Raw genomic sequence first — 20,992 nt, forward strand, 5'->3', positions numbered from 1 at the left:
GGTGAATTCCCGACAGGGGGCCTGTCTCCTCTCCACTGCACATAGCTCTGTGTCCGAGGTGCTCTGGCCAGGCAGTGCCTTTCAGAACTTTCCCTGGCTGGCTGGATCCAATATTCACATGCACAGACTCTGCTCCTAAGAGTCAGTCTGCAATGGGCTTAACAAAGCAGCATCCTAGAGGAAGCAGCCCTGTAGCGGGGTGGTTACTCGCTTCTGCCCTTCGGGGCTTAAAACAGCCCAGGAGAGGGCTGTGGCTGGGGCAAGAAGCCTGGGCTGACTGGGGAAAGCAGGCTCAGCTGGGGCCATGCCCCAATCAGGCCCAGCTGGCCCCTATAAGAGGCTGTGAGCCAGAAGCCCAGTCAGTCTCTCGCTACCTGTAGAGGGAGAAGGGCCTGGCTGCAGGGAGCTGGAGACAGGGTACCTGAGTGGAGCAGGGCTGGGGAAAGGCAGAGGAGCTGGGGAGCTCCAGCCTGGAAAGCCCCAGGCTGTGGCCTAGCACAAGGCCAACAGGTACTGGAGGTTGCAGAGGGCAGCCCAACGGTAGGCAAAGGCAGCAGGTCCAAACCCAACCTTGCCAGTGATGAGTAGCTGATACTGCAGTCTGCCCCAGGGCACGGGGGCTAGAGGAGACTGGGCAGTAGCCAAACTGAGGCAAAGTGGGGATAATGGGTTGGGATTGCCCAGGGAGGGAGACCCAGATTGGTGGGATATTGCCAGGGGGCAGCACCCCAGTTAAAAGGGCACTTGGGTCCAGGGAGGGACACGGGGGCCAGAGAACAGGTGGATCACTGGTCTGCAGAGGGCGCTCCTGGCTGGAAAAGAGCTAATTCCTGAGGACAACCAGCAGGAGGCACTGCAGGGGTGAGTCCGCATATCTACAAGCCCCTAGGAACAGAGACCAGACTTCCTAGCAGTTAGGGTGACCAGATAGCAGGTGTGAAAAATTGAGGTGGGGGTAATAGATGCCATCTAAGACAAAGCCCCAAATATCGGGACTGTCCCTATTAAATCGGGACATCTGGTCACCCTAATAGCAGCTGATCTTGGGAGCAGGCAGGCAGCCTCCATACATCCAGTTTGGGCTGGACAGAGCCCTGTTTGTAATGATAAAGGCCTTGCTTGTACAAAGTGCTGAGCACCCAAAAACTAGAAAGGAGCAGAGAAAAAAATCGGATGACAAAATAGGAAGAAAAACAGGGCAGGGGAAAAGAAAATCCAGTAAGAAATAAATACAGTCTTTATACAGAATCACCTATAGGTAACCAAACCAATCCACTTGTGCCAGCCTAGCATTTGGCAGAATTTTCTGTCCCTAACCCACAGCACCGGCTCCCCTTTAGCTAGAGAAAGCTGCCTTGTTGTTTTCAAATAGATCCTCCAGAAAAAAACAATCAGACAGACCTGGGTTTAAATTGCAGGATAAAAGGTTGTGTACTCAAACCACCGCCATGAAGCCACAGACCAGTCCCTGAGGCTCTCACACCACTAGACTCCATGAGGTTTGCACCTCGGTTGTTCAGGCATGAATCTGTGTTCCGCAAAGAGGATCACAGCCTGCAGTTCTGAGCAGCCCATCTCAACCCATGAGACGCTGCAGTCTGAGCTCAGAAAGAGACTCCCCTGAAAAGCATCTTAGCAGTTTTTGAATCGGTTTTTCAAGGCTCCCATTGCCATGTCTTTGTGTGCATTTAAAATGACAACAACTAGCTCTTACCTATCACTTTTCATCAGTGGATCTCAAAGTGCTTCACAAAGTATTATCCCCATTTTACAGATGGGGAAACTGAGGCACGGAGCAGCGACGTGACTTGCCTAAGGTCACTCAGTGGCAGAGTTAGGAATAGAATCCAGACCCTTTGAGTCCCTGTATGGCACTCCAGCCCACAAGCCACAGGGCTTCCCCATAGATATTGGAACTATTGGAACGAAAGTTGGCCCTGAATCCAAACCCTTTTTGAGAGGATCTGGAACTCACACCCGATTCAGATTTCAGTTAGGCAGTTGACTGCTCTCTCTAGAAGGGACAGTGCCAAAACCTTGGCTCCAAACCCCTGTCTTCTCAGGGATGAACAAACATCAGGTGCCCTGTATTAGCAAGAGTATTTGTTAAGCCGTGCTAAGTTGTCCAACACTAACCACATACAAAATACAGCGTCTCCATCCCCTGCACTTTGTCCCCTTCACCTCTAACCCTGGCACTCCCCCCTTCACCCCTGCCCCCAATTCTGCACCCCCAACCCCTGCACCCCCCTCCTGCGAGCACGTGCGGAAACTGACCTGGATGCACGGAGCAGCGGGCATTGCTGCTCACTCCCCGCTCAACCGCTGCTCCTCCTCGTGCACCCCTAGGAGGCTGCGAGGGGGAGGGAAGAGTGACATCAGGGCTCCCTTCATCCAGGTCACGTTCCCCACCTGGGTTGCGTGAGGGGAGGACAGAGAGCAGCAGCTCCTGATGCTCACCTCACAGCACAACCCAGGTAGGGAACGTGACCTGGACGCATGGAGTGCTTAATGTTGCGCCTCGCTCCCCGAACAGGCCCTGAGGAGAGAGAAACACTGGGGGGTGGGGGGAGCAGTATCTGTGCATCACTGCTCACCTCCTCCCCCCCCCCGCAATTTCCTCGGTGAAGTAGGGAGAAATCTGGGCACGCCCCCAGGGAGCAGTTTCTGACACTACGCCTGGAGCACGCACCTCTGCAGTACTGCACACCACCCTCCTCGACCACTGGCACCCTGGGTGGTCAACCACATGGCCCACCCTGAAGACTGGCCTTGAGGGCTATGCACAAGTTAGATGGTGTGGCCAGGGATGCCCACATGGAGGCAGTGACTACCATGTTTGGTCTGGCTGGTTTTCATTCTATATATGATTCGTTTCTTGTGAAAATCATGAATGAAATGAGCCTTCAGGAGACATGTGAATGAAGAGGGGCTGGAGACCTGGTGGACTGGAAGAGAAAGGGCATTTGCTCCATGCTCAGCAACAAGTCTGAAAATGGGGTCATGCAGGTGTAAGCCTGTGCTTAATTGGCAGAGGTGTCTTTAAGAGATCTGTTGCGGGAGGGGGTGAGTTTTGGCAGTCTATCCCTAGTCTCACCCATTTTACAAAACTATAAAGGATTTTGTACAAAGTATGCCTTATCAGGTATCATATTAAAACTCATAATTTGCTGATCATTAGTGTCCTGGTAAAATATGTGTGGCAACATTGTATGTAAAGTTATAAGATTTTACCATATAACATTACCGAGACTGTAGCAGGGTGGACCCCTGCTCCGGCCCTGAAGGGGTTAAAAACAGCCCTGGGAGGGGGCTGTGGCTGGAGAAAGCAGCCTTTAGGCTGGGCTGATTGGGGAAGTGGCTGCAGCTGGGGCCATGCCCCAAACTGAGCAGCAGGGCCTTATAAGAAGGCCAGGGAAGCCAGAAGTGAAGACAGTCTCTCTCTGCCTTCAGAGTGAGAAGGGCCTGGCTGCAGGGAGCTAGAGACTGGATACCTGAGGGGAGCAGGGCTGGGGACAGGCTGAGGAGCTGGGGAGCTCCAGCCTGGAAAGCCCCAGGCTGCGGCCTAGCATTGGGCTAACAGGTTCTGGGGGTTGCAGAGGGCAGCCCAGGGGTAGGCCAAGGCAGCAGGTCCAAACCCTCCTTGCCAGTGATGAGTGGCTGATACTGCAGTCTGCCCCAGGGTGTGGGGCTAGACAATGACTGGCAGTAGCCATACACTGAGGCAAGGTGGGGCTAGAGGGTGGGGGGTTCCCTGAGGAGGGGAGGCCCTGAGAGAAAGGGGTTACTGCCAGGGGGCAGCACCCCCCATGTAAAAGGGCACCAGGTCCAGGGAGGGACACGGGGGCCTGAAGACAGGCAGATCACCGGCCTGAAGAGGGCGCTCCAGACTGGAGAACAGAGCTAATTCCCGGAGTCACCAGCAGGAGGCGCCGCAGAGGTGAGTCCGACCCCCCTTACAGAGACATATTCCAAATTTAGAAAAGTGTCCACAAACCAGTTCCTCTAAGACAAAAGGCAAACTGATGCCTCCGCTGGGTGTCAACAAAATCAAATGGACTGTCACCAGGTTAAGTGACCATTCTTTGGCAGACAAAGGAGATGAGTGAGAAATGTACACCTTGGCAAAGAAGCAGCTGGAAGATCCCGTCTCTCCAGACTTTGTCTCCTGAAACCCGGCTGGAGATGATTCTCAAAGAAGTGGAAGAGGATAAAAATGAGGAACAAAGGCTCCAAATCATCTCTCCCTTCATCTCTACTCACGGCATCAACAATGCCTGAAGGACAAGGAAATTAACACTGAACTGGGGGAAGGGATCCTGGCTGAAAGGATTCCAGCCAGTAAGACTGATAGAGCATGTGGTGAGAGAAACTTTTGCTTTGAATTCACTTGTATTAGATGCCTTTTACCTTTCATTTACTTGTAACCAATTCTGATTTTTTATGCCTCATTACTTGTAATCACTGAAAATATATTTTTCTGTAGTTAATAAACTTCTTTAATTGTTTTATCTAAACCAGTGTGTGTTTGGGGTGTATCCCTTTGAGATAACAAGGTTTGTACATATCATTTTCCATTAATGAAATGATGCATTTTATATGGGCTTGTATTGTCCCGGAGGGTGCCGGGCAGTACAAGACGCACATTTCTGGGGAAATGTCTGGGGCTGAGAGTCTGCTGGTGTTGCTCAGCTGTGTAATTCAAGAGTCGCTGGCTATAGCACTCATACAGTATAGCTGGGAGTGATTTACGTGCTGGAGGCTGGGTGTGAGCAGCCCAGGAGTGGTTGCTCTCACAGAGAAGCTGTGTAAGAGGCACCCCAGGTTGGGGAATTGAGGGAACACACCTGGCCATCAGTCCAGACTGTACCCTGGGGAATGACACCGTGGGGTAGGAATGAGATGTGTCTGGGTTATTGGTGCTACCACACTCAAGTTTCTGGAATTGGGTGTCGTAGTTTTGGATATGCTCCATAGGTTCCCTGTTGCTGGGCTCAGAACCATGAGTGCAAGCAGTCAGGGCAGCTGCCTTGCAAAAGGCCATGTGCCCTGTGTGGATTGGTAGGAGCTGAGCCTCAGGAGCAGAAAACAGGCCATTTTCCCTAATTGAAGCATTTTGTAGCAGGTTAGTGCAGGGGTCTCAAACTCAAATGACCCCGAGGGCCGCATGAGGACTAGTGCATTGGCCCGAGGGCCGCATCACTGACACGCCCCCTTGCTGCCCCTGGCCCCGCCCCTGCCCTGTCTCTTCTCCACCTCCTCCCCTAAGCGCGCGCAGTTTTAATAAATATATACACTCAGTAATGCACCTCACTCAAAGGACAAAACACGCACTTAGATTTACTGCCTAAGGCTCTGGGAGGGAGTTTGGGTGGGGGAGGGGGTCTGGAGTACAGGCCCTGGGCTGGAGTTTGGGTGGGGGAGGGGGTCTGGAGTGCAGGCTCTGTGCTCGGTGCAGGCTCCAGGCTGCGGCAGGGGGTGGGGGTGCAGGCTTTGGGACGGAGTTTGGGGATAGGAGGGGGTGCAGGGGTGAGGGCTGAGGGTGAGGGGTTTGAGGCATTGAAGAGGCTCAGGGCATTGGAGAGTCTCAGGACTAGGGCAGAAGGGCAGGGGAAGGGCAGCCTGCCCTGGCCCTAGTGCAGGGGGGCGCTAGGACCCTGCGGCAGCAGGTGATGCCGGAAGCCGGCATAGCCGAGGAGTGGAGTCAGCGTGAGCTCCCGGGCAGGCTCCCGGGCGGTGAGGGGGCAGCAAGTGGGGGCCGGGAGACACTGGGGGGAGGCGCGTGGGGGCAGCAGGTGGGGCCAGGGGAGAGACCCGGCCCCAAACATTGGGGAGCAGCGCGCGGGGAGCTTAGGCACAGAAAATAACTCGGGGAGGGGGACGGGGGTGAGGGGAGTTTGGCGGCGACAGGAAGTAACTGGGGGAGCTCCACGGGCCGCAGGGAAGAGCTCCGAGGGCCGCATGTTTGAGACCCCTGGGTTAGTGATATTGTTACCCTCCAACAGGGAAGCTCTGGCAGTGTTAATTACAGAGAGGGGAAACTGGAAGGGAAAACTATTTTTGTTATTTTAATTTTATACTTGGAATGTTGTTTGATTTTAGCCAAACTGTGTTACATTGTCTCAACCAGTATGATCCACCAATTCTTCTCTTATTTAAAATGTGGTGATGGGGAAAGAGTCATTTATATTTTGCTATTCTCAGGTTTGTATTTTTTCTTGTAACTTTTCTTTTTTAATCTATGTACTTAGCGGCGTGGGTAGTTCCTCATGGAGGACAGGTCCATCGATGTCCATTAGCCAGGAAGGGCAGGAATGGTGTCCCTAGCCTCTGTTTGCCAGACGCTGGGAATGGGCGGCAGGGGATGGATCACTTGATCATTACCTGTTCTGTTCATTCCCTCTGGGGCACCTGGCACTGGCCATGGTCGGAAGACAGGACACTGGGCTAGATGGACCCTTGGTCTGACCCAGCAGGGCCGTTCTTATGTAGCTAACCGAGTGATTGCAGCAGAGGAGGGGGAAGGGTCTGGATGGATTCCAACTGCAGATTTCTATAAGCAAGTGGGCGGGCGATATTGCTCCAGTGCTTTCGACACAGCAGATTCTGGCGATCAGAGACTCTAACTTATAAAATAATCATGTTATGCTGTAATAATTATTAGTTATTAGTTATTATGATGTTTCTCCTTTATAAGATTTTATAAAGTTGGTACTTAAGAATTAAGTTCATTCCTTTTGTTCTTTTTCGACTTGATTGAGGGGGTTGATCCTGTGCAATCCTTGCCGAAAAGCCTCAGGGACTGAATTCTGGGTCTCCCTGTGCTATTCTATTGGAGTTTGTTTTTTAGGCACTAGGAGAAGGGCGGTGAAGTAAACTCTACCCCGCCCAAAGGTTACCCAGGCAGAACTGCTACTGTGTAGCCTTTACGTCCAGTAAATGGTGGGCTTGAGGTGACACCTACTGGTAATAAGACATACTGCATGAAAGTTGCTCCCGCCTTATTCTTCTGGGAGGACTAGCTCGCTGTACAACTTTCCCCTTATTTAATAAAACCGAATTATTGCCATCCAGGAAAGTCAGCATAGACTTGGCTTCTCAGAAACCACATCTCAAGAGGGCCGTGCTTTTATATGTAGCGTATGTCCTATTTGGGCATTCCCAGCTTCGTAAGATGCTTGGGTAAAAGCACCTATAAGCCCCCGTCACAGACCACGACCCCGTTGTGCTAGGAGCTGTACAAACAGGACAAAAAGAGTCCCTACCTCAAAGAACTTAAAACTTAATTAAATTAAATTTACTAATAGCATGTGAGTTAGGGAGGAAAAAAGGATATTATGTGAAAGTGTTTTTAGGGAAAGATCTTATGAACCCGGTAATCCCTGCTCCAGAAAGCTGCATAACATTCCCTGTAGCACTAAAATCACATAGGTGCCGATTTTCCCTCTGCCTGGTGGGTGCTCGACCTCTGCCCCGCCCCTGGCCCAGCCCCTACCATGCCTCTGCCCGCCCTCGGCCCGCCCCCATTCCACCCCTTCTCCAAAGTCCCCACCCCCTTCCCAAGTCCCTGCCCCTGCCCCACCTCTTCTCCACCTCCTTTCCTGAGCGCACCGCATCCCTGCTCCTCCCCCTCCCTCCCAGAAAGTCCTAAGTGCCTCCAAACTGTTAGGTGGGGGGAAGCGCTGGGAGGGAGGGGGAGCAGCAGGGACATGGTGTGCTCTGGGTGGGGGGGAGAAGGAGGCAAGGAGCAGGGAGCTTGGCTGCCGGTGGCTGCGGAGCACCCACTAATTTTTCCCCATGGGTGCTCCAGTCCGGGAGCACCCACAGACTCGGCACCTATGCTAACCCATCAGTATTAAATGCAAATAGCAGTGGAAATTTTACATTCCCTGAAGTCATGAAATTCAAATACAGTAAAAGCTTTGTTATCCGGCATGTTGGGGGAATGGGAGGTGCTGGTTAGTTAATAATTCCGGTTAACTAAGAGTTATATACCGACAGAGGGAGGGGGCTCAGGGCTGGGGGTTGCAGCATGGGAGGGGGTCTGGGGCATGGGCTCGGGGAAAGGGGTTGGGGTGCAGGAGGGGTTTTGGGATGCCAGATCCAGGCGGCGCTCACTTTGGGCTGCTCCCTTCAAGCGGTGACATGTCCCTGCTTCTCCTAGATGGAGACGTTGCCAGGCGACTCTGCGCGCTGCCTCCGCCCACAGGTGCAACCCCCGAAGCTCCCATTGGCTATGGTTCCCAGCCAATGGGAGCTGCGAAGCCAGCACTTGTGGCAGGATGGGGTGGGGTGGGGGCAGCGCATGGACCCCCATGGCCCTTCCTTGACCTAGGAGCAGCAGGGACACGGTGCCACTTCTGGGGAGCCATGCAGAGCCAGGTAGGGAGCCTGGCAGCCCTATTGAAGATTTGTATTGGGAGATATCAGAAATGCCAGTTAAAGTGCCGGATAACACATACGGTTCCCAGATTGCAAAGTGGCTGCGGAGCTCCTGGTCCTCCATAGCACAGATCAGTCACAACGCAGCACTTTCACGTATGTGCTTATATTTTGTATTCCTATGTCCATGTAGTGTGGAATTTAATTCTGCATCCAGACCACCTGGTCCCGTGAACCTGGCCAATCTACGCAGGAGTGGGCTGGGTCAGCCCTTCAGTGGCAGACCAAAGTACTTTGGGAAGCAGTGGGTGCGATTCAGCAGGTGACACTATACATCCTCAGGGCTCGAGAGACCCTTTCAGGCACCGTCAATGATAAGGAGCAGGGCTGTGCTGCTCTGGGGGGAGCACTGGGTGGCATTCACCCAGCACACAGCGGGAACGTGGATGCTGATTCAAGCCTTTGTGGGGTGATGTGCTGGTCGTGGGGGCAGGGTGATGGTCTATTTTGCCTCACATATAAAATTATTTTCAGCATGGGATCTGACTGGCTGTATCTCACTGCACCCTGAATGGATCCTTACCTGTCCAAAGTCAGGTGTGAACATAAGAACAGCCGTACCGGGTCAGACCAAAGGTCCATCTAGCCCAGTATCTGTCTACCGACAGTGGCCAATGCCAGGTGCACCAGCTGTTCCCTTGTTCATGTAGAGCAGCGGTTCTCAACCTACGGGCTGCATGCAGCCCAATTAGCACACAGCTGTGGCCCAGCTCTGCTGTGTGCTAAAGGCCGGCCCACGTGCCGGGGTCTGCCAGGTTCCTGGCTGCCCAGCATGGAGGGGTCCAGGCTGCCTTGCCGCCCAGTGCGGCGGGGTCGGGGCCCCGGGTCTGGGGCAGCCAGGTGGCGGGGGTCCAGGGTTGGGGCAGCCGGCTGTCCTGCCACCCAGCCCCTGCAACACATTGTGGCTGAATATGTGGCCCACAACGTGTAATGAATTGAGAACTACTGGCACAGAGCTTGGGGAGGAAAAGTGGCTTTGGTGTTAGGGCACTGGCCGGAGACCAGTGTTCAATTCCTCACTCTGTCACAGACAAATTGTGTGACTTTGCCTCCATTCCCAAGCTTTTGTTGGGATATTGTGAGTGAAAAGGAAATTCATGTCTTGCCTATTTAGATGATAAGCACTGTGGGCAGGGATGTTTCTTACTGTGGGTGCGTACAGCAGCTAGCACACTGGGGTGCTGACGTTGGTTCGGAGTCTGGGTGTTGCTGTAATAACAATAAGCGATTCTGCACATAGTGGATGTGTGAGCAACTTTTTCATATGCACCTCAAGCATCCACAGCCAGAGATTGCATCTAGATCACTGAATAAGCCAGCTGCTTACCTTCATACTGAGGCTGCTCCTTTTCAGACTGGTTTGATTAGCGATGTGGGTACTGCAAGCTTAGGTGAGGGTAGCCCTGCTTTCTGAGGCACTTATTTGACCCCTATTACCACAGGGTCTGAGCATCTCACTCTGTTTAATAGATGTGGCTTCACAACACCATGTGAGGTAGGGCAATGCATTATCCCCATTGTACAGATGGGGAGCTGAGGCAGAGAGACTTGCCTGAGGTAACACAGGATGTTTGTGGCAGAACATGGACTTGAACTGAGGTCTCCCAGGTGCTGTGCCAGCACCCTAACCACTGGCCAATTCTTCTACTCGAGGCTCCCTTTTGTTAAGGGAACTCTTAGGCTACGTCTATACTAGTTAATAGTTCCGCAACTTCACATTTGAGTTCTTTCAGAACTCTTGGGTGAATGCCATCTGGTCCCGGTGACTTGTTAATGTTGAGTTTATCAATTAATTCCAAAACCTCCTCTAGTGACACTTCAATCTGTGACAGTTCCTCAGATTTGTCACCTACAAAAGCCAGCTCAGGTTTGGGAATCTCCCTAACATCCTCAGCCGTGAAAACTGAAGCAAAGAATCCATTTAGTTTCTCCGCAATGACTTTATGGTCTTTAAGTGCTCCTTTTGTATTTTGATCAACAAGGGACCCCACTGGCTGTTTAGCAGGCTTCCTGCTTCTGATGTACTTAAAAAACATTTTATTACCACCTTTGGAGTTTTGGGCTAGCCATTCTTCAAACTCCTCTTTGGCTTTTCTTATTACACTCCTGCACTTAAGTTGGCAGTGTTTGTGCTCCTTTCTATTTGCCTCACTAGGATTTGAGTTCCACTTTTTAAAGGAAGTCTTTTTATCTCTCACTGCTTCTTTTACATGGTTGTTAAGCCACGGTGGCTCTTTTTAGTTCTTTTACTGTTTTTCTTAATTTGGGGTATACATTGAAGTTGGGCCTCTATTATGGTGTCTTCAAAAAGGGCCCACGCAACTTGCAGGGATTTCACTTTAGTCACTGTACCTTTTAACTCTTGTCTAACTAACCCCCTCATTTTTGTATAGTTCCCTGTAACCAGGTCCTTTCCTGGCCTGCCTCCCTGCTGCTCTGGGCTCCTTCAATAAGGCACCTTCAGGCTTCTCTTTTGCAGCACCCGTGGTTTTTATTTACAACTAGTACCCACCACCAGCAACACTATATACAGAGTTTACAAGGCTTTGGTCTCCTCTTTACAGGGTTTCTCCCTTCCCTCTGGAGACTACCCCTTCCCTGGCCAATCCCCCCCCTTTGCACTGGCTGCCAGCCAGCCAGCCTTTATAGCTCTTCTCTGAGCAGGCCCACAGGTGCAGCCAGTCCCTGAGGCCAGGCACCAGCCTTTTCCCCAGCCCCAATCTATTTCCCCTGATTGAGGCTGGCTGAGCAGGGGCTAATTAGGTGCTTGTGCACCAGCACCCTGCTACATTCCCCCTTTTGAAATTAAATGCCACAGTGTTGGGCAGTTGAGGTGTTCTTCCCACCACAGGGATGTTGAATTCTATTGTATTCATGAATGCTATTGTGGCTGCTGATTCATCTCCCCTTGCTGGCCCACAATCCCCTTCTGCTCGTAGGGTGGTTTATGCTTCATTTTCCACTCTGGATGGCGGGATGATTTGGGTATAGGTGACTGGGCCATCTGGCCAGATCAACAGTTCTCTCACAGCGCCACCCTGCCTGTCACTCAGGTCCACAATCTGGGTGTCATCTTGGGCATCTCTCTAGGGGTATGGCTACACTTACGGTTTGCAGCGCTGGTCATCCAGCTGTGCAGGGCCAGCGCTGGTGTGTGGCCACACTCACAGCTAACAGCGCTGGTGTGTGGCCACATTTGCAGTATTTGCAGCGCTGTTGGGAGTGATGCATTATGGGCAGCTATCCCAGCATTCAAGTGGCCGCAACGTGCTTTTCAAAAGAGGGGGGTGGAGTGGGGTCTAGTGTGACAGGGAGCGGGGGGAAAGAGAGAGGGGATTTTTGGAGCCAACACTGTGTGTTTAGCTTCCTGCATTGAAAAATCAGAACATGTTTCTGACCCCTTAGTCTTAACTCTTAATTGCAAACAGCCTGCCTCCAACACGGACTCCCCGCGGTGTACTGTGACAGGGAGCGGGGAAGAGAGAGATTGGAAAAATCACAAAATGTTTGCGAACCCTAACAGCCTGCATCCAACGCTGTTTCCCCTGCCTCTCATTTGATCGTTCACAGCCAGGTACAGATAGCTCCTGTTTGCTGTGATCAGTGTTTGTTTTTTTAGATAAGCAGTTCAACAGAGCTCCTCCCTTCTGTTTCATTCACTCTCCCTGCCTGCCTCTCATTTGATTGTTTACAGCCAGCTACAGATGATCACAGCAAACAGGAGCTCTGTTTGTTCGGAGCTCCGATCGGGAGCTCGTTCACAACAAAACAAAGAGAGGCTGCATAACAAAACAAAGAGAGTAATTTATAAAAGCATTCTGGGATACACCTTATACCCTGGAGGCCAATCACAGCGCTGGTGTGTGGCCACACTTGATGACCAGCGCTGGAATCCTTATTCCCCATGCCGAGTGAGGTGTACGGCCAGCGCTGCAGCCAGGGAGTTGCAGCGCTGGAAGTGCCCTGCAGGTGTGGCCACTTACTAATTGCAGCGCTGGTGGAGGCTTTCCAGCGCTGCAAATCGCCAGTGTAGCCATACCCTAGGTCCTCTAGATCTTGCCAACTCTTTCAGCCTAACCGCTCTAAGGTCCGGCCTTTCCTATCCATCCATGCAGTGACAGTGCTTGCCCAGGCTATTGTCATCTTGTGCCTTGAATGCGGCAACATCCTTCTCTCTGGCCTTGATGAACGTGATCGTGCCCCACTCACCTCCAGACAGAATACGGCTGCGGAGCTCATTTTCCAGTCTCTTTAACCGTGTCACTCCTCTCTCTTTGACCATGTCATCCCCTCCACTGGCTTCCCCTTCTCTAGCTTAGCAAACATAAGCGATTTGTCTTTACTTACAAGGCCCATTCACTATTGAAAGACACTGACTCCCTCCTCCCATCGGCCCATGATGTCAGCCTCCCGCCCGCTCTGGGAACCCCAACCTTCAAATAAGACCGGGGGCACACACCAGATCTCCAGCTCACCCCCTGCTCCTCTGGTCCCAGCACCAACTATCCTCATCCTGTTTGACTGCAGGAGTAAATCCTCCCCCCTCAGTGCAGAGCTTACCTGCAGTCTGACTGCAGAGAACAAGTACCTCTCCTTGGCCCCTTGCCTGGAGCCCAAAGCTCTTTCTCTGCAACTTGAGCAAAGAACCCTGCCCCCGGTCTCCTCTCATCCCGTTTCTCTCTCTCTTCATTGAGGAACACCTGGATTTTATCCTGTTCCACCTCTTCTCAGCTAGCCTTGGTCTCACTCCCATGCTCTCTGGGCCACACAACCCCCCGGCTGCCTGGTCTTGCACAGGTCATGACTCAGGAACAAGAATGCCGGTTTGCGCCTACCTTTAAAGAAGCCCTGCACCCTGCTACAGCCCCCACTGGCTTGAGGTCTGAGTACCCCAGGCCCAGCAGAACTCGCAAGCTATTTTCTGAATGGCTCATCATGCTGTCAACTGAATGGCATATTTGTTTCTACCAACCAGGATTTACAGACCTGCAGGAAACCTTCATCTTAGAACTGGGATCTCCATTTGCTTTAGTGAAGGAAAACTCTTCTCCCCTCCCCTCTTCCCCAATACACGTACACAACCCTTCTGGGTAGACAGTAAGTTTGAGTTTCTAGGTGCAGTGCTGTTGATTACTCAGCAGGTGGCACTTTGGCCTTTGAGGTAAGTCAGCCAAGCAAGACACACATTGTACTGTAGTATTGTTGTAGCCACGCTGGTCCTTGGATATTAGAGACACAAGGTAGGTGAGATAATATCTTTCATTGAACCAACTGCTGTTGGGTGGAAGATGCAAGCTTTTGAGCTACATGGAGCTCTTCTTGAGGTCTGGGGAAGGTTATTCACAACAATCTATCCCTCAACTGCCAACAATATTTCAGTAGCCTCCTACAACATGCATTACCCCGAATATCCCATCTTATAATTAGCTCAGACACTCATTTTCTTCCCCAGACCTGGAAAAGAGCTCTGTGTAGCTTGAAAGCTTATATCTTCCACCAACAGAAGTTGGTCCAATAAAAGATATCACCTCCCCAACCTTGTCTCTCTCAAGATACATATTGTAAATTACGGGGCTTGGCCAACAGAGCCAAGAATTCTAAATTGATTAGTATTAGAGAAAGAAGCTTTAGTTTTGCAAATTCCAGTTTAGGGTATCCTCGCTGGCTGTAAATTTGCTTCAATGTGAATTTAGACCTGAGAGGCTTTTCTCATCTCACCTTGGTTGCTGGCACAGTAAGTACAAATAGATCAATCTCCATGTATGCAGGGAATTCCCACAGATGCAGAATAATTTTGAACCTGAAAAAGGGTTCTTTTCAAAAGGGAGCTTCCGGTTTCGTTCTTAAATGTATTTATTAGAGCTGGTCAGAAAAGCTTTCGGCCAACATTTAACTTAGGAGAGAGAGAAAAAGAAAAAGTTCAGAATGAAACATTTTGATTGTTTTCTTCTGATTTTTTTCAAGTTTGTATTATAATATAATTTACATTTTTTTAAAAAGTTGGAATCAAAACAAAGCCTTTTTGTCAAAGCACAACATTTCAACTGAATCAAAACAAATTTGGGGGGGAATTTTCTTTTTTGGTCCTCATTGGAATGGAAATAATTTTTCAAAATCCTTTGTGAAACAATTTCCATTCTCCCTCCAGCTCTGGCATTCAGATCTACTCACTGATCCCCAGCCCAGACCCCTCACTGACCCAGTCCAAACCTCAAACCACTCTGATCTTCAGTACTGAAAACATTACAGAACTTAATAAACTCACTCCGAGAAGGTTCAGAACCTTTGTGCGGTGTCATCAAAATCACCAGAGGTTTTCCGATCCTTAATACAAATATATTTAAGGAGTTGAATCGAACACCATTTAGGGGATAGACACGGAGTTAAGACTGATAATCAGGAAACATTTCCAAGTGATAAGATCAGTTAGGCTGTGAAATAGTCTCTCTAAGCAGGAGACATCCAGTGCTTGAGTTACTGGGCTGGCAAGAGAATAGTGCAGGGGAAAATCCTGCATTCTCAGAGGGATGGGGGTGACAAATCTCTAACAGCCTGATTCAACCCCTATTGAAATCAGTGGCCAGGCACCCATTGACTTCAATGAACTTGGGATCAGGCCCTGACACTAGTATTACATTTGGTTATGTGATTTGGCAGGAATTGGGAGGTATGTGGGAACAGATTGAGGGCAGCCTCAAGCCAAAATACATGATCAGCCATACACACATCTGCTTATGGGACAGAGGCAAAGAGAAGTTGAAATTCAGCTAAATCAACCACTTGACTCTAGAATAGAGAGACTTTCCTAGGCTTTTTTAAAAAAATACATCTATATTACAGTTCCTTTTGTGCCCTCCGCTAATTGCGGTTCTTTTTGGGAGAGATTTACAATGAAATAGAGGCTTTTTCCCCCTCCTGACCGAAGGCTGAGTTCTTATGCACGCTTTTGAACCGAAACAGGCTAAAATATTTGTACTGTAGGAGTTCACAGCTGGATGATTCCATTACTGCCCTGTCATCCATTTTATTTACCTCACTGACTGCCGAGTTCCTGGAATAACTTTTCAAAGAACAACTATTCCTGTAGAAATTCCTGGTTAGATTTAATATTTGCAAAGCATTTTCAGATCCGCAGATAGAGGGCGCTGTGGGCACACAATGTATTTTTATTTTAGTGCTATTTGGGTCTGGTCCAGACACAAAAGTTGTACTGCTTTAGACTGGTTTAGTTAAAGCAGTGAAAACCCCCTTGAGTGGACATAGTTATACTGGTATAAATCTGCTTATACGAGCATAGCTTATTTCTGTATGGGAAAGGGGAACAAGTTATCCTGGTGCAAGGCCTCTGCATACCAGTACAACCACATCAACGCTAGTGGCTGGACTGCTTTAATTATATTGGTAAAAACAATCACCCCCTAACTGGCATAGTTATATTCATAGAAAATCTGCTCCTGGGAGCAGAAAGGGAATCCATAAATATTTTAGTGGTATGCCAGCTGCGTTCGGAAGAGATTATTTAGCCCCTGTGGAATTACTGCCTGGTCAACGCGTCCATTTGTAAATCCCTCCCTTAATACCTGCCTCTGCCGTGATGCTCATCCCACCTGGCACTGGGAAGGCAAGTGACGAGCTGAGACATCTGCTTCTATGCTCAACTCCTTTGTTACCTCATCTTCCCAACCATGCCACTGGGCTGTTTTGTCCCCCTGTTGTGCTGCCCGTCTGTCCTGTAGACTGTCAGCGCTCTGGAGCAGAGTGTCTTCTTTGTTCCTTCTCTGTACAGGGCCTTGCACAATGGGGTCCTGAGCCGGGATGAGTGTTCCTAAGTCGGGGGTGGGCAAATGTTTTGGCTCGAGGACCATATCTGGGTATGGAAATTGTATGGCAGGCCATGGATGCTCACAAAACTGGAGGTTGGGGCATGGGAGGGGGTGAGGGCTCTGGCTTGGGGTGCGGACTCTGGGGCGAGGCCAGAAATGAGGAGTTCGGGGTGCGGGAGGGGACTCTGAGCTGGGGCAGGGGGTTGGGGTGTGGGCTCCAGCTGGGCATGTGGGCTCTGGGGTGGGGCTGGGGATGAGGGGTTGCAGGTGCAGGAGGGTGCTCTGGGCTGGGACTGAGGGGTTTGGAGGGCGGGAAGGGGATCAAGTCTGGGCAGAGGGTTGGGAGGTCAGGGGTGCAGGATCCAGGCAGCGCTTACCTCAAGCAGCTCCTGGAAGCAGCGGCATGTCCCCACTCCGGCTCCTACATGGAGGCGTGGCCAGGTGGCTCTGCGCCCTGCCCCATCTGCAGGTGCTGTCCCTGCAGCTCCCATTGGCCACGGTTCCCAGCCAATGGGAGCTGTGGGGGCCATGCTTGGGGCGGGGGCAGTGTGCTGAGCCCCCTGGCTTCCCCTTAACATAGGAGTGAGAGTGGGGAGCCATGCAGAGCCACAGCACTTGCAGAGCAGGGCAAGCCCCCAACCCTGCTTCCCGGCTGGAGCACCAGAGTGGGGCAAGCCCCAGACTCTGCTCCCCAGCGGGAGCTTGAGGGCTGGATCAGGGGGAGTGCAAAGGTGTCATAAAAACCACCCTCACTTAGCCCTGTATCAAGCACAGTTCAGACAGACTCGTGAATCAAGGCCATGGTTCCCAGCATTGCAACTGACCAGAACTTAGCGATCCACATATTTCCAAATGTAGGGATTGTGCAGATAGGGACATTAGAGGCTCCTGGTTGGCTTTTTCCTGCTGCTGAGTGTACACGTGCACTTTTCCCATGGAGCAGCAGCCCCTGTGGCAAGAGAGATGAAGCCACCAAACCGTAGCATGTATCATGCCCATTGACCCTTTGAATACCCAGGCATCTGTCTCAGCTGCTGTGTTCCAGACACAGATTGGAAGATGAAGGAGGGGATGGGGATTATTTGCATTAGAAGGAAACTGATTTTTTAATCAAAGCCTCCAGTACTCCACCGTCCCCTATCCCTACATTAGGGAGGAAGATCACAGGGCTCACAAGTGGGGTGAATCTGCAGCCAAAAATCTAACCCGGGGGCAGGGTATTTCCACCATTACAGACAGTCACCACTAACTATCATGTGCTCTGGAAAATGTCCACTACATTGGATCAATGGGCATTAAAAAAACCCACAACACAATAATCAGGGGAATCCCCCAGCTGGACATAAATATTTAATGTGATCATCAGCTGCTGGGTACTCCTTTGACCTGAATAAATCTATTTGGTTTCCCCTTGGATTAGTCTCCCTTCAGATAAAAGGCAGGCCATTAGAATCCCCCCCCCCCCCCAACCAGGCTTTTAGAGCAGACACAAGGGGAGGGGGATGTTATCTGCGCTTTCCATCAGCCACATCACTTGTAACCCTTTTCTTTCTGCCCCTTGCAGTGTCAGACTAAGCTAGCCCTCTGAGATGAATTCAGCTCAGCTCTTTGGAGGCTGCGGTACTTCAGAACTGGCAGAGCTTCTTTCTGGCCTTGTCTGGCTGTGTCCCAGAGCTGCAGGGAAGGAGTGTGGTTAGAATGTAGACTGGCTGCCAGGACTGGAGCAAGGGTTTTCCAGGCCCTAGCCTCTCCCAGTTCCCCATCACTAGGGTGACCAGATGTCCCAATTTTATAGGGACAGTCTCAATATTCAGGGCTTTGTCTTATATAGGTACCTATTACCCCAAACCCCCCTCCCAATTTTTCACACTTGCCATCTGATCACCCTACCCATTGCACAGAGTAAATCCACAGCACCCCATGACCATTGAATGGCTCCTTTATGAGCCTGATCCATAGCCCATTGAAATCAATGGTCACCGTGGTTGTTTATGAGGATGCACGAGTTTTGGTTCTTGGTGGACAAGGCATATCCAATCTTATGGAGAAATGGGAAGGAGGCATGTTTACATTTGCAAATCAGGAGCATTTTACAGAAGCAGGGAGAGTAAAGATGATCCAGTGGCCAAGGCGCTAGCCTGTGCCATGAGACAGATGGGTTCAATCAAAGCTCTGCCACAGACTTCCTGTCACCCTGGCCAAGTCATTTAGTCTCTCAGTGCCTCGAGTCCCCAGCTGTACAATGAGAATAGCAGCACTGCCCTGCCTCACAGTTGTGAGGATAAATACACAAAAGATTGGGGAGTGCTCAAAAGCTCTGGTGATGGCGGTCAAATAAGTACCTTGGTTGGAGAGATAGCATGAGAGAAATCATCCTGACGTCAGTCTAGGGACTGGAACAGAAAACAAAAGATTTAACTTTACACACATTCAGAGGTAGCTAATTGTTGCCACAAAATGCTCCCTCAGATTAAATAGCCTCTTTCAACTCTTCACTCCTCTGTAACGCCTGAGGATTTATACAAATCTTCTGCTTTACCCAGAACAGTTCTAAGATTTCATGCCCACACGTTTAAAGAACGCTTTCATATGCCTTCCAAAACAGACACTCACTGAGGGCATGATCCAAAGGCCTCTGACTCGGTGGGAGTTTTTCCATTGACTTGAATCTGCTTCGGATCAGGCCCTAAGAGAACGAATGGGAGGAGATGAGCAGATAGCCCATATTGATGATGGCTTTGATAGCACAGCTAACAGTTAACCGTAACCACTCTTGGAAATCCTTAACGAGAGAAATCTGTCTTTCTTAAGGCCATAAATCTGGTCCATTAGTTATGGCTTCTTGAGATGAGAGTTCTGCCCATACCGAGCTCTTTGGGAGGAGAAAAGGTGTCGTTCTTGAGAAGAGACTCTTTCCCCTGGAGACACTTCTGTACGTTTTTATGCCTTTTTAAGGGACCTTGGTGCGATCAGGACTGTTTGTTTATTTAAAGGCTTACAGCAACCAGTTCATGTGAGCTCGAGAGCTCAAGGGCTAACATATTACAGACACCTCTGAGAATTCTATGTAAGAGGATAGAAATAAGCTCTTTGGGGCAGGGACCATCTTTTTTGTTCTGTGTTTGTACAGCACCTAGCACCATGGGGTCCTGGCCCATGACAGCGCCTCCTAGCTATAACCATAATACAAAGACTAAATGCTGGATAATGTTTGTGTTATTGCAGGGTATACCCCTGGCTGGGAAGATCATGAGCATCAGAACTCCACTACAGCTCAAATGCCGGTATGGATTTCTGTGGGGATTGAACCCAGGTCCGCTGGAGCTAAAAGTACAAGGCCTGAGTTAAGGTTTTAAGCAGATTCAAATCTGTATGGAGTCCACCCACTAGAGGGGGACAAAGAGCCACACTGCATAGGCCTGGGTTCCATGTACAAGAAGTTTTTTTGTGACTAGTTATGAAAATACTCAACATACTGTATTATTGATGAACAAAGGAATGTTTGTGTCACTTGCTGACATAAAATAGGGTCTGAGAGATCCCCCAAATATTTTTTCTTCGGCTGTTTTATATTTCTTTTATGAAATAAAAATTCAGAGTAAAACATGTACATCAGCATAATCCACAAGCATAATATATCAGAGCGTATTTGATCTTCTTCCACAGTCTTTGACCGTTTCATCTCCAAAGCCCACCACTCTTCCTCCACCACTCAGACAGAGACCACCACACTCAGCAAATGTCCATTCAGGATTTGATGAGTGCAAACGAACGTTTGCGAAATGAAATATGGGACCTCAGAGATACAGTTGCCAATCTTGATGCAGAAAACCAGGAGCTAATAAAAGGAAACAAAGATACTGAAGACCTGAACAGGGGCTTGCAAACCAAGACAGACTATCTTAAACTCATGGTGGAAGAGCTACAGAAAGAGGTGGAGAACGTCAGGGAGATGTTGGAACTAAGAGACGGGAAGATCAAACAATTAGAATTAGAAAACAAGAACTTGCACAGAACCAACAAGCAACTAACCTTGGAAACCTATGAAAGTTCTTGCCAGCTATCTGCCGATGAAGAATATAAATTTGCTCCAGAAATAGACTTATTAGGAACAAAAAACATAACACAAGAAATCAAAATCTACGTGAAGCATCTAGAAGGCAAACTGGAAGACGCAGAGCAGCAACGTGACGAGGAAAGGAGCTGTTCCTCCCAGTTAAGGGGCACATTGGCAGAGCTTCTTCAGATCAGGGAGCTTCAGAGGAAGGACATAATACAGCTGAAAGGACAACTGGAAATGGCAATGCAGCAGGCAGCACTTCTGAGAATGGAAAATGAGGACAGGGCCCAGGCTGGCTTATTACTGCAGCAACGAGTTGAAACCAAACTGGTGGAGAAATCCCTGAACCAGTCTAAGATGAGCAATCTCCTCCATTGGCTCTTGAATCTTGGAAGGCTTTTATTGATATTAGTGTCCTGCTTGGGAATTGGCACAGCTGTGGCTCTGTTATACACCTATTTTGTCAACAACTATTTCATATCTGACTCTCTTCTACTATTGTTTAGTGAGCATGACATCAATATGATTGTAGAGATCCTATCTCGACATGTTACCTGGAAAAACAATGGCCCCTTCCCATTTTAAAACCAGCTGCACAGCTTCTGCTTGGCTTTTCAGGTCATCTTAATTAACACTTCTTCGGAACTGATGAGTTCAGCTCAACATG

The 20,992-nt window shown here is 49.9% G+C and overlaps 1 protein-coding gene across 12 annotated transcripts in view; it reads left to right on the top strand.

Annotated features, from left to right (window-relative positions):
- Positions 1–20,992, top strand: part of LOC123372936 (paramyosin-like) — a 68,564-nt gene extending 47,572 nt beyond the window's left edge. For 6 of the 12 annotated variants that reach the window (XM_045021666.1, XM_045021683.1, XM_045021657.1 and 3 more), the window contains one exon: positions 19,932–20,992. In XM_045021666.1, coding sequence (XP_044877601.1) covers positions 20,005–20,910 — 906 coding nt within the window. In that variant the 5' untranslated portion in view covers positions 19,932–20,004 and the 3' untranslated portion in view covers positions 20,911–20,992. Of the gene's footprint in view, positions 1–5,108; positions 5,126–19,490; positions 19,550–19,931 lie in introns of those variants that run through there. The other 6 variants (XM_045021631.1, XM_045021639.1, XM_045021649.1 and 3 more) reach the window with 2 other exon arrangements.

Source organism: Mauremys mutica, chromosome 1, assembly GCF_020497125.1.
Source record: "Mauremys mutica isolate MM-2020 ecotype Southern chromosome 1, ASM2049712v1, whole genome shotgun sequence".
NCBI classification, from domain to species: Eukaryota; Metazoa; Chordata; order Testudines; family Geoemydidae; genus Mauremys; species Mauremys mutica.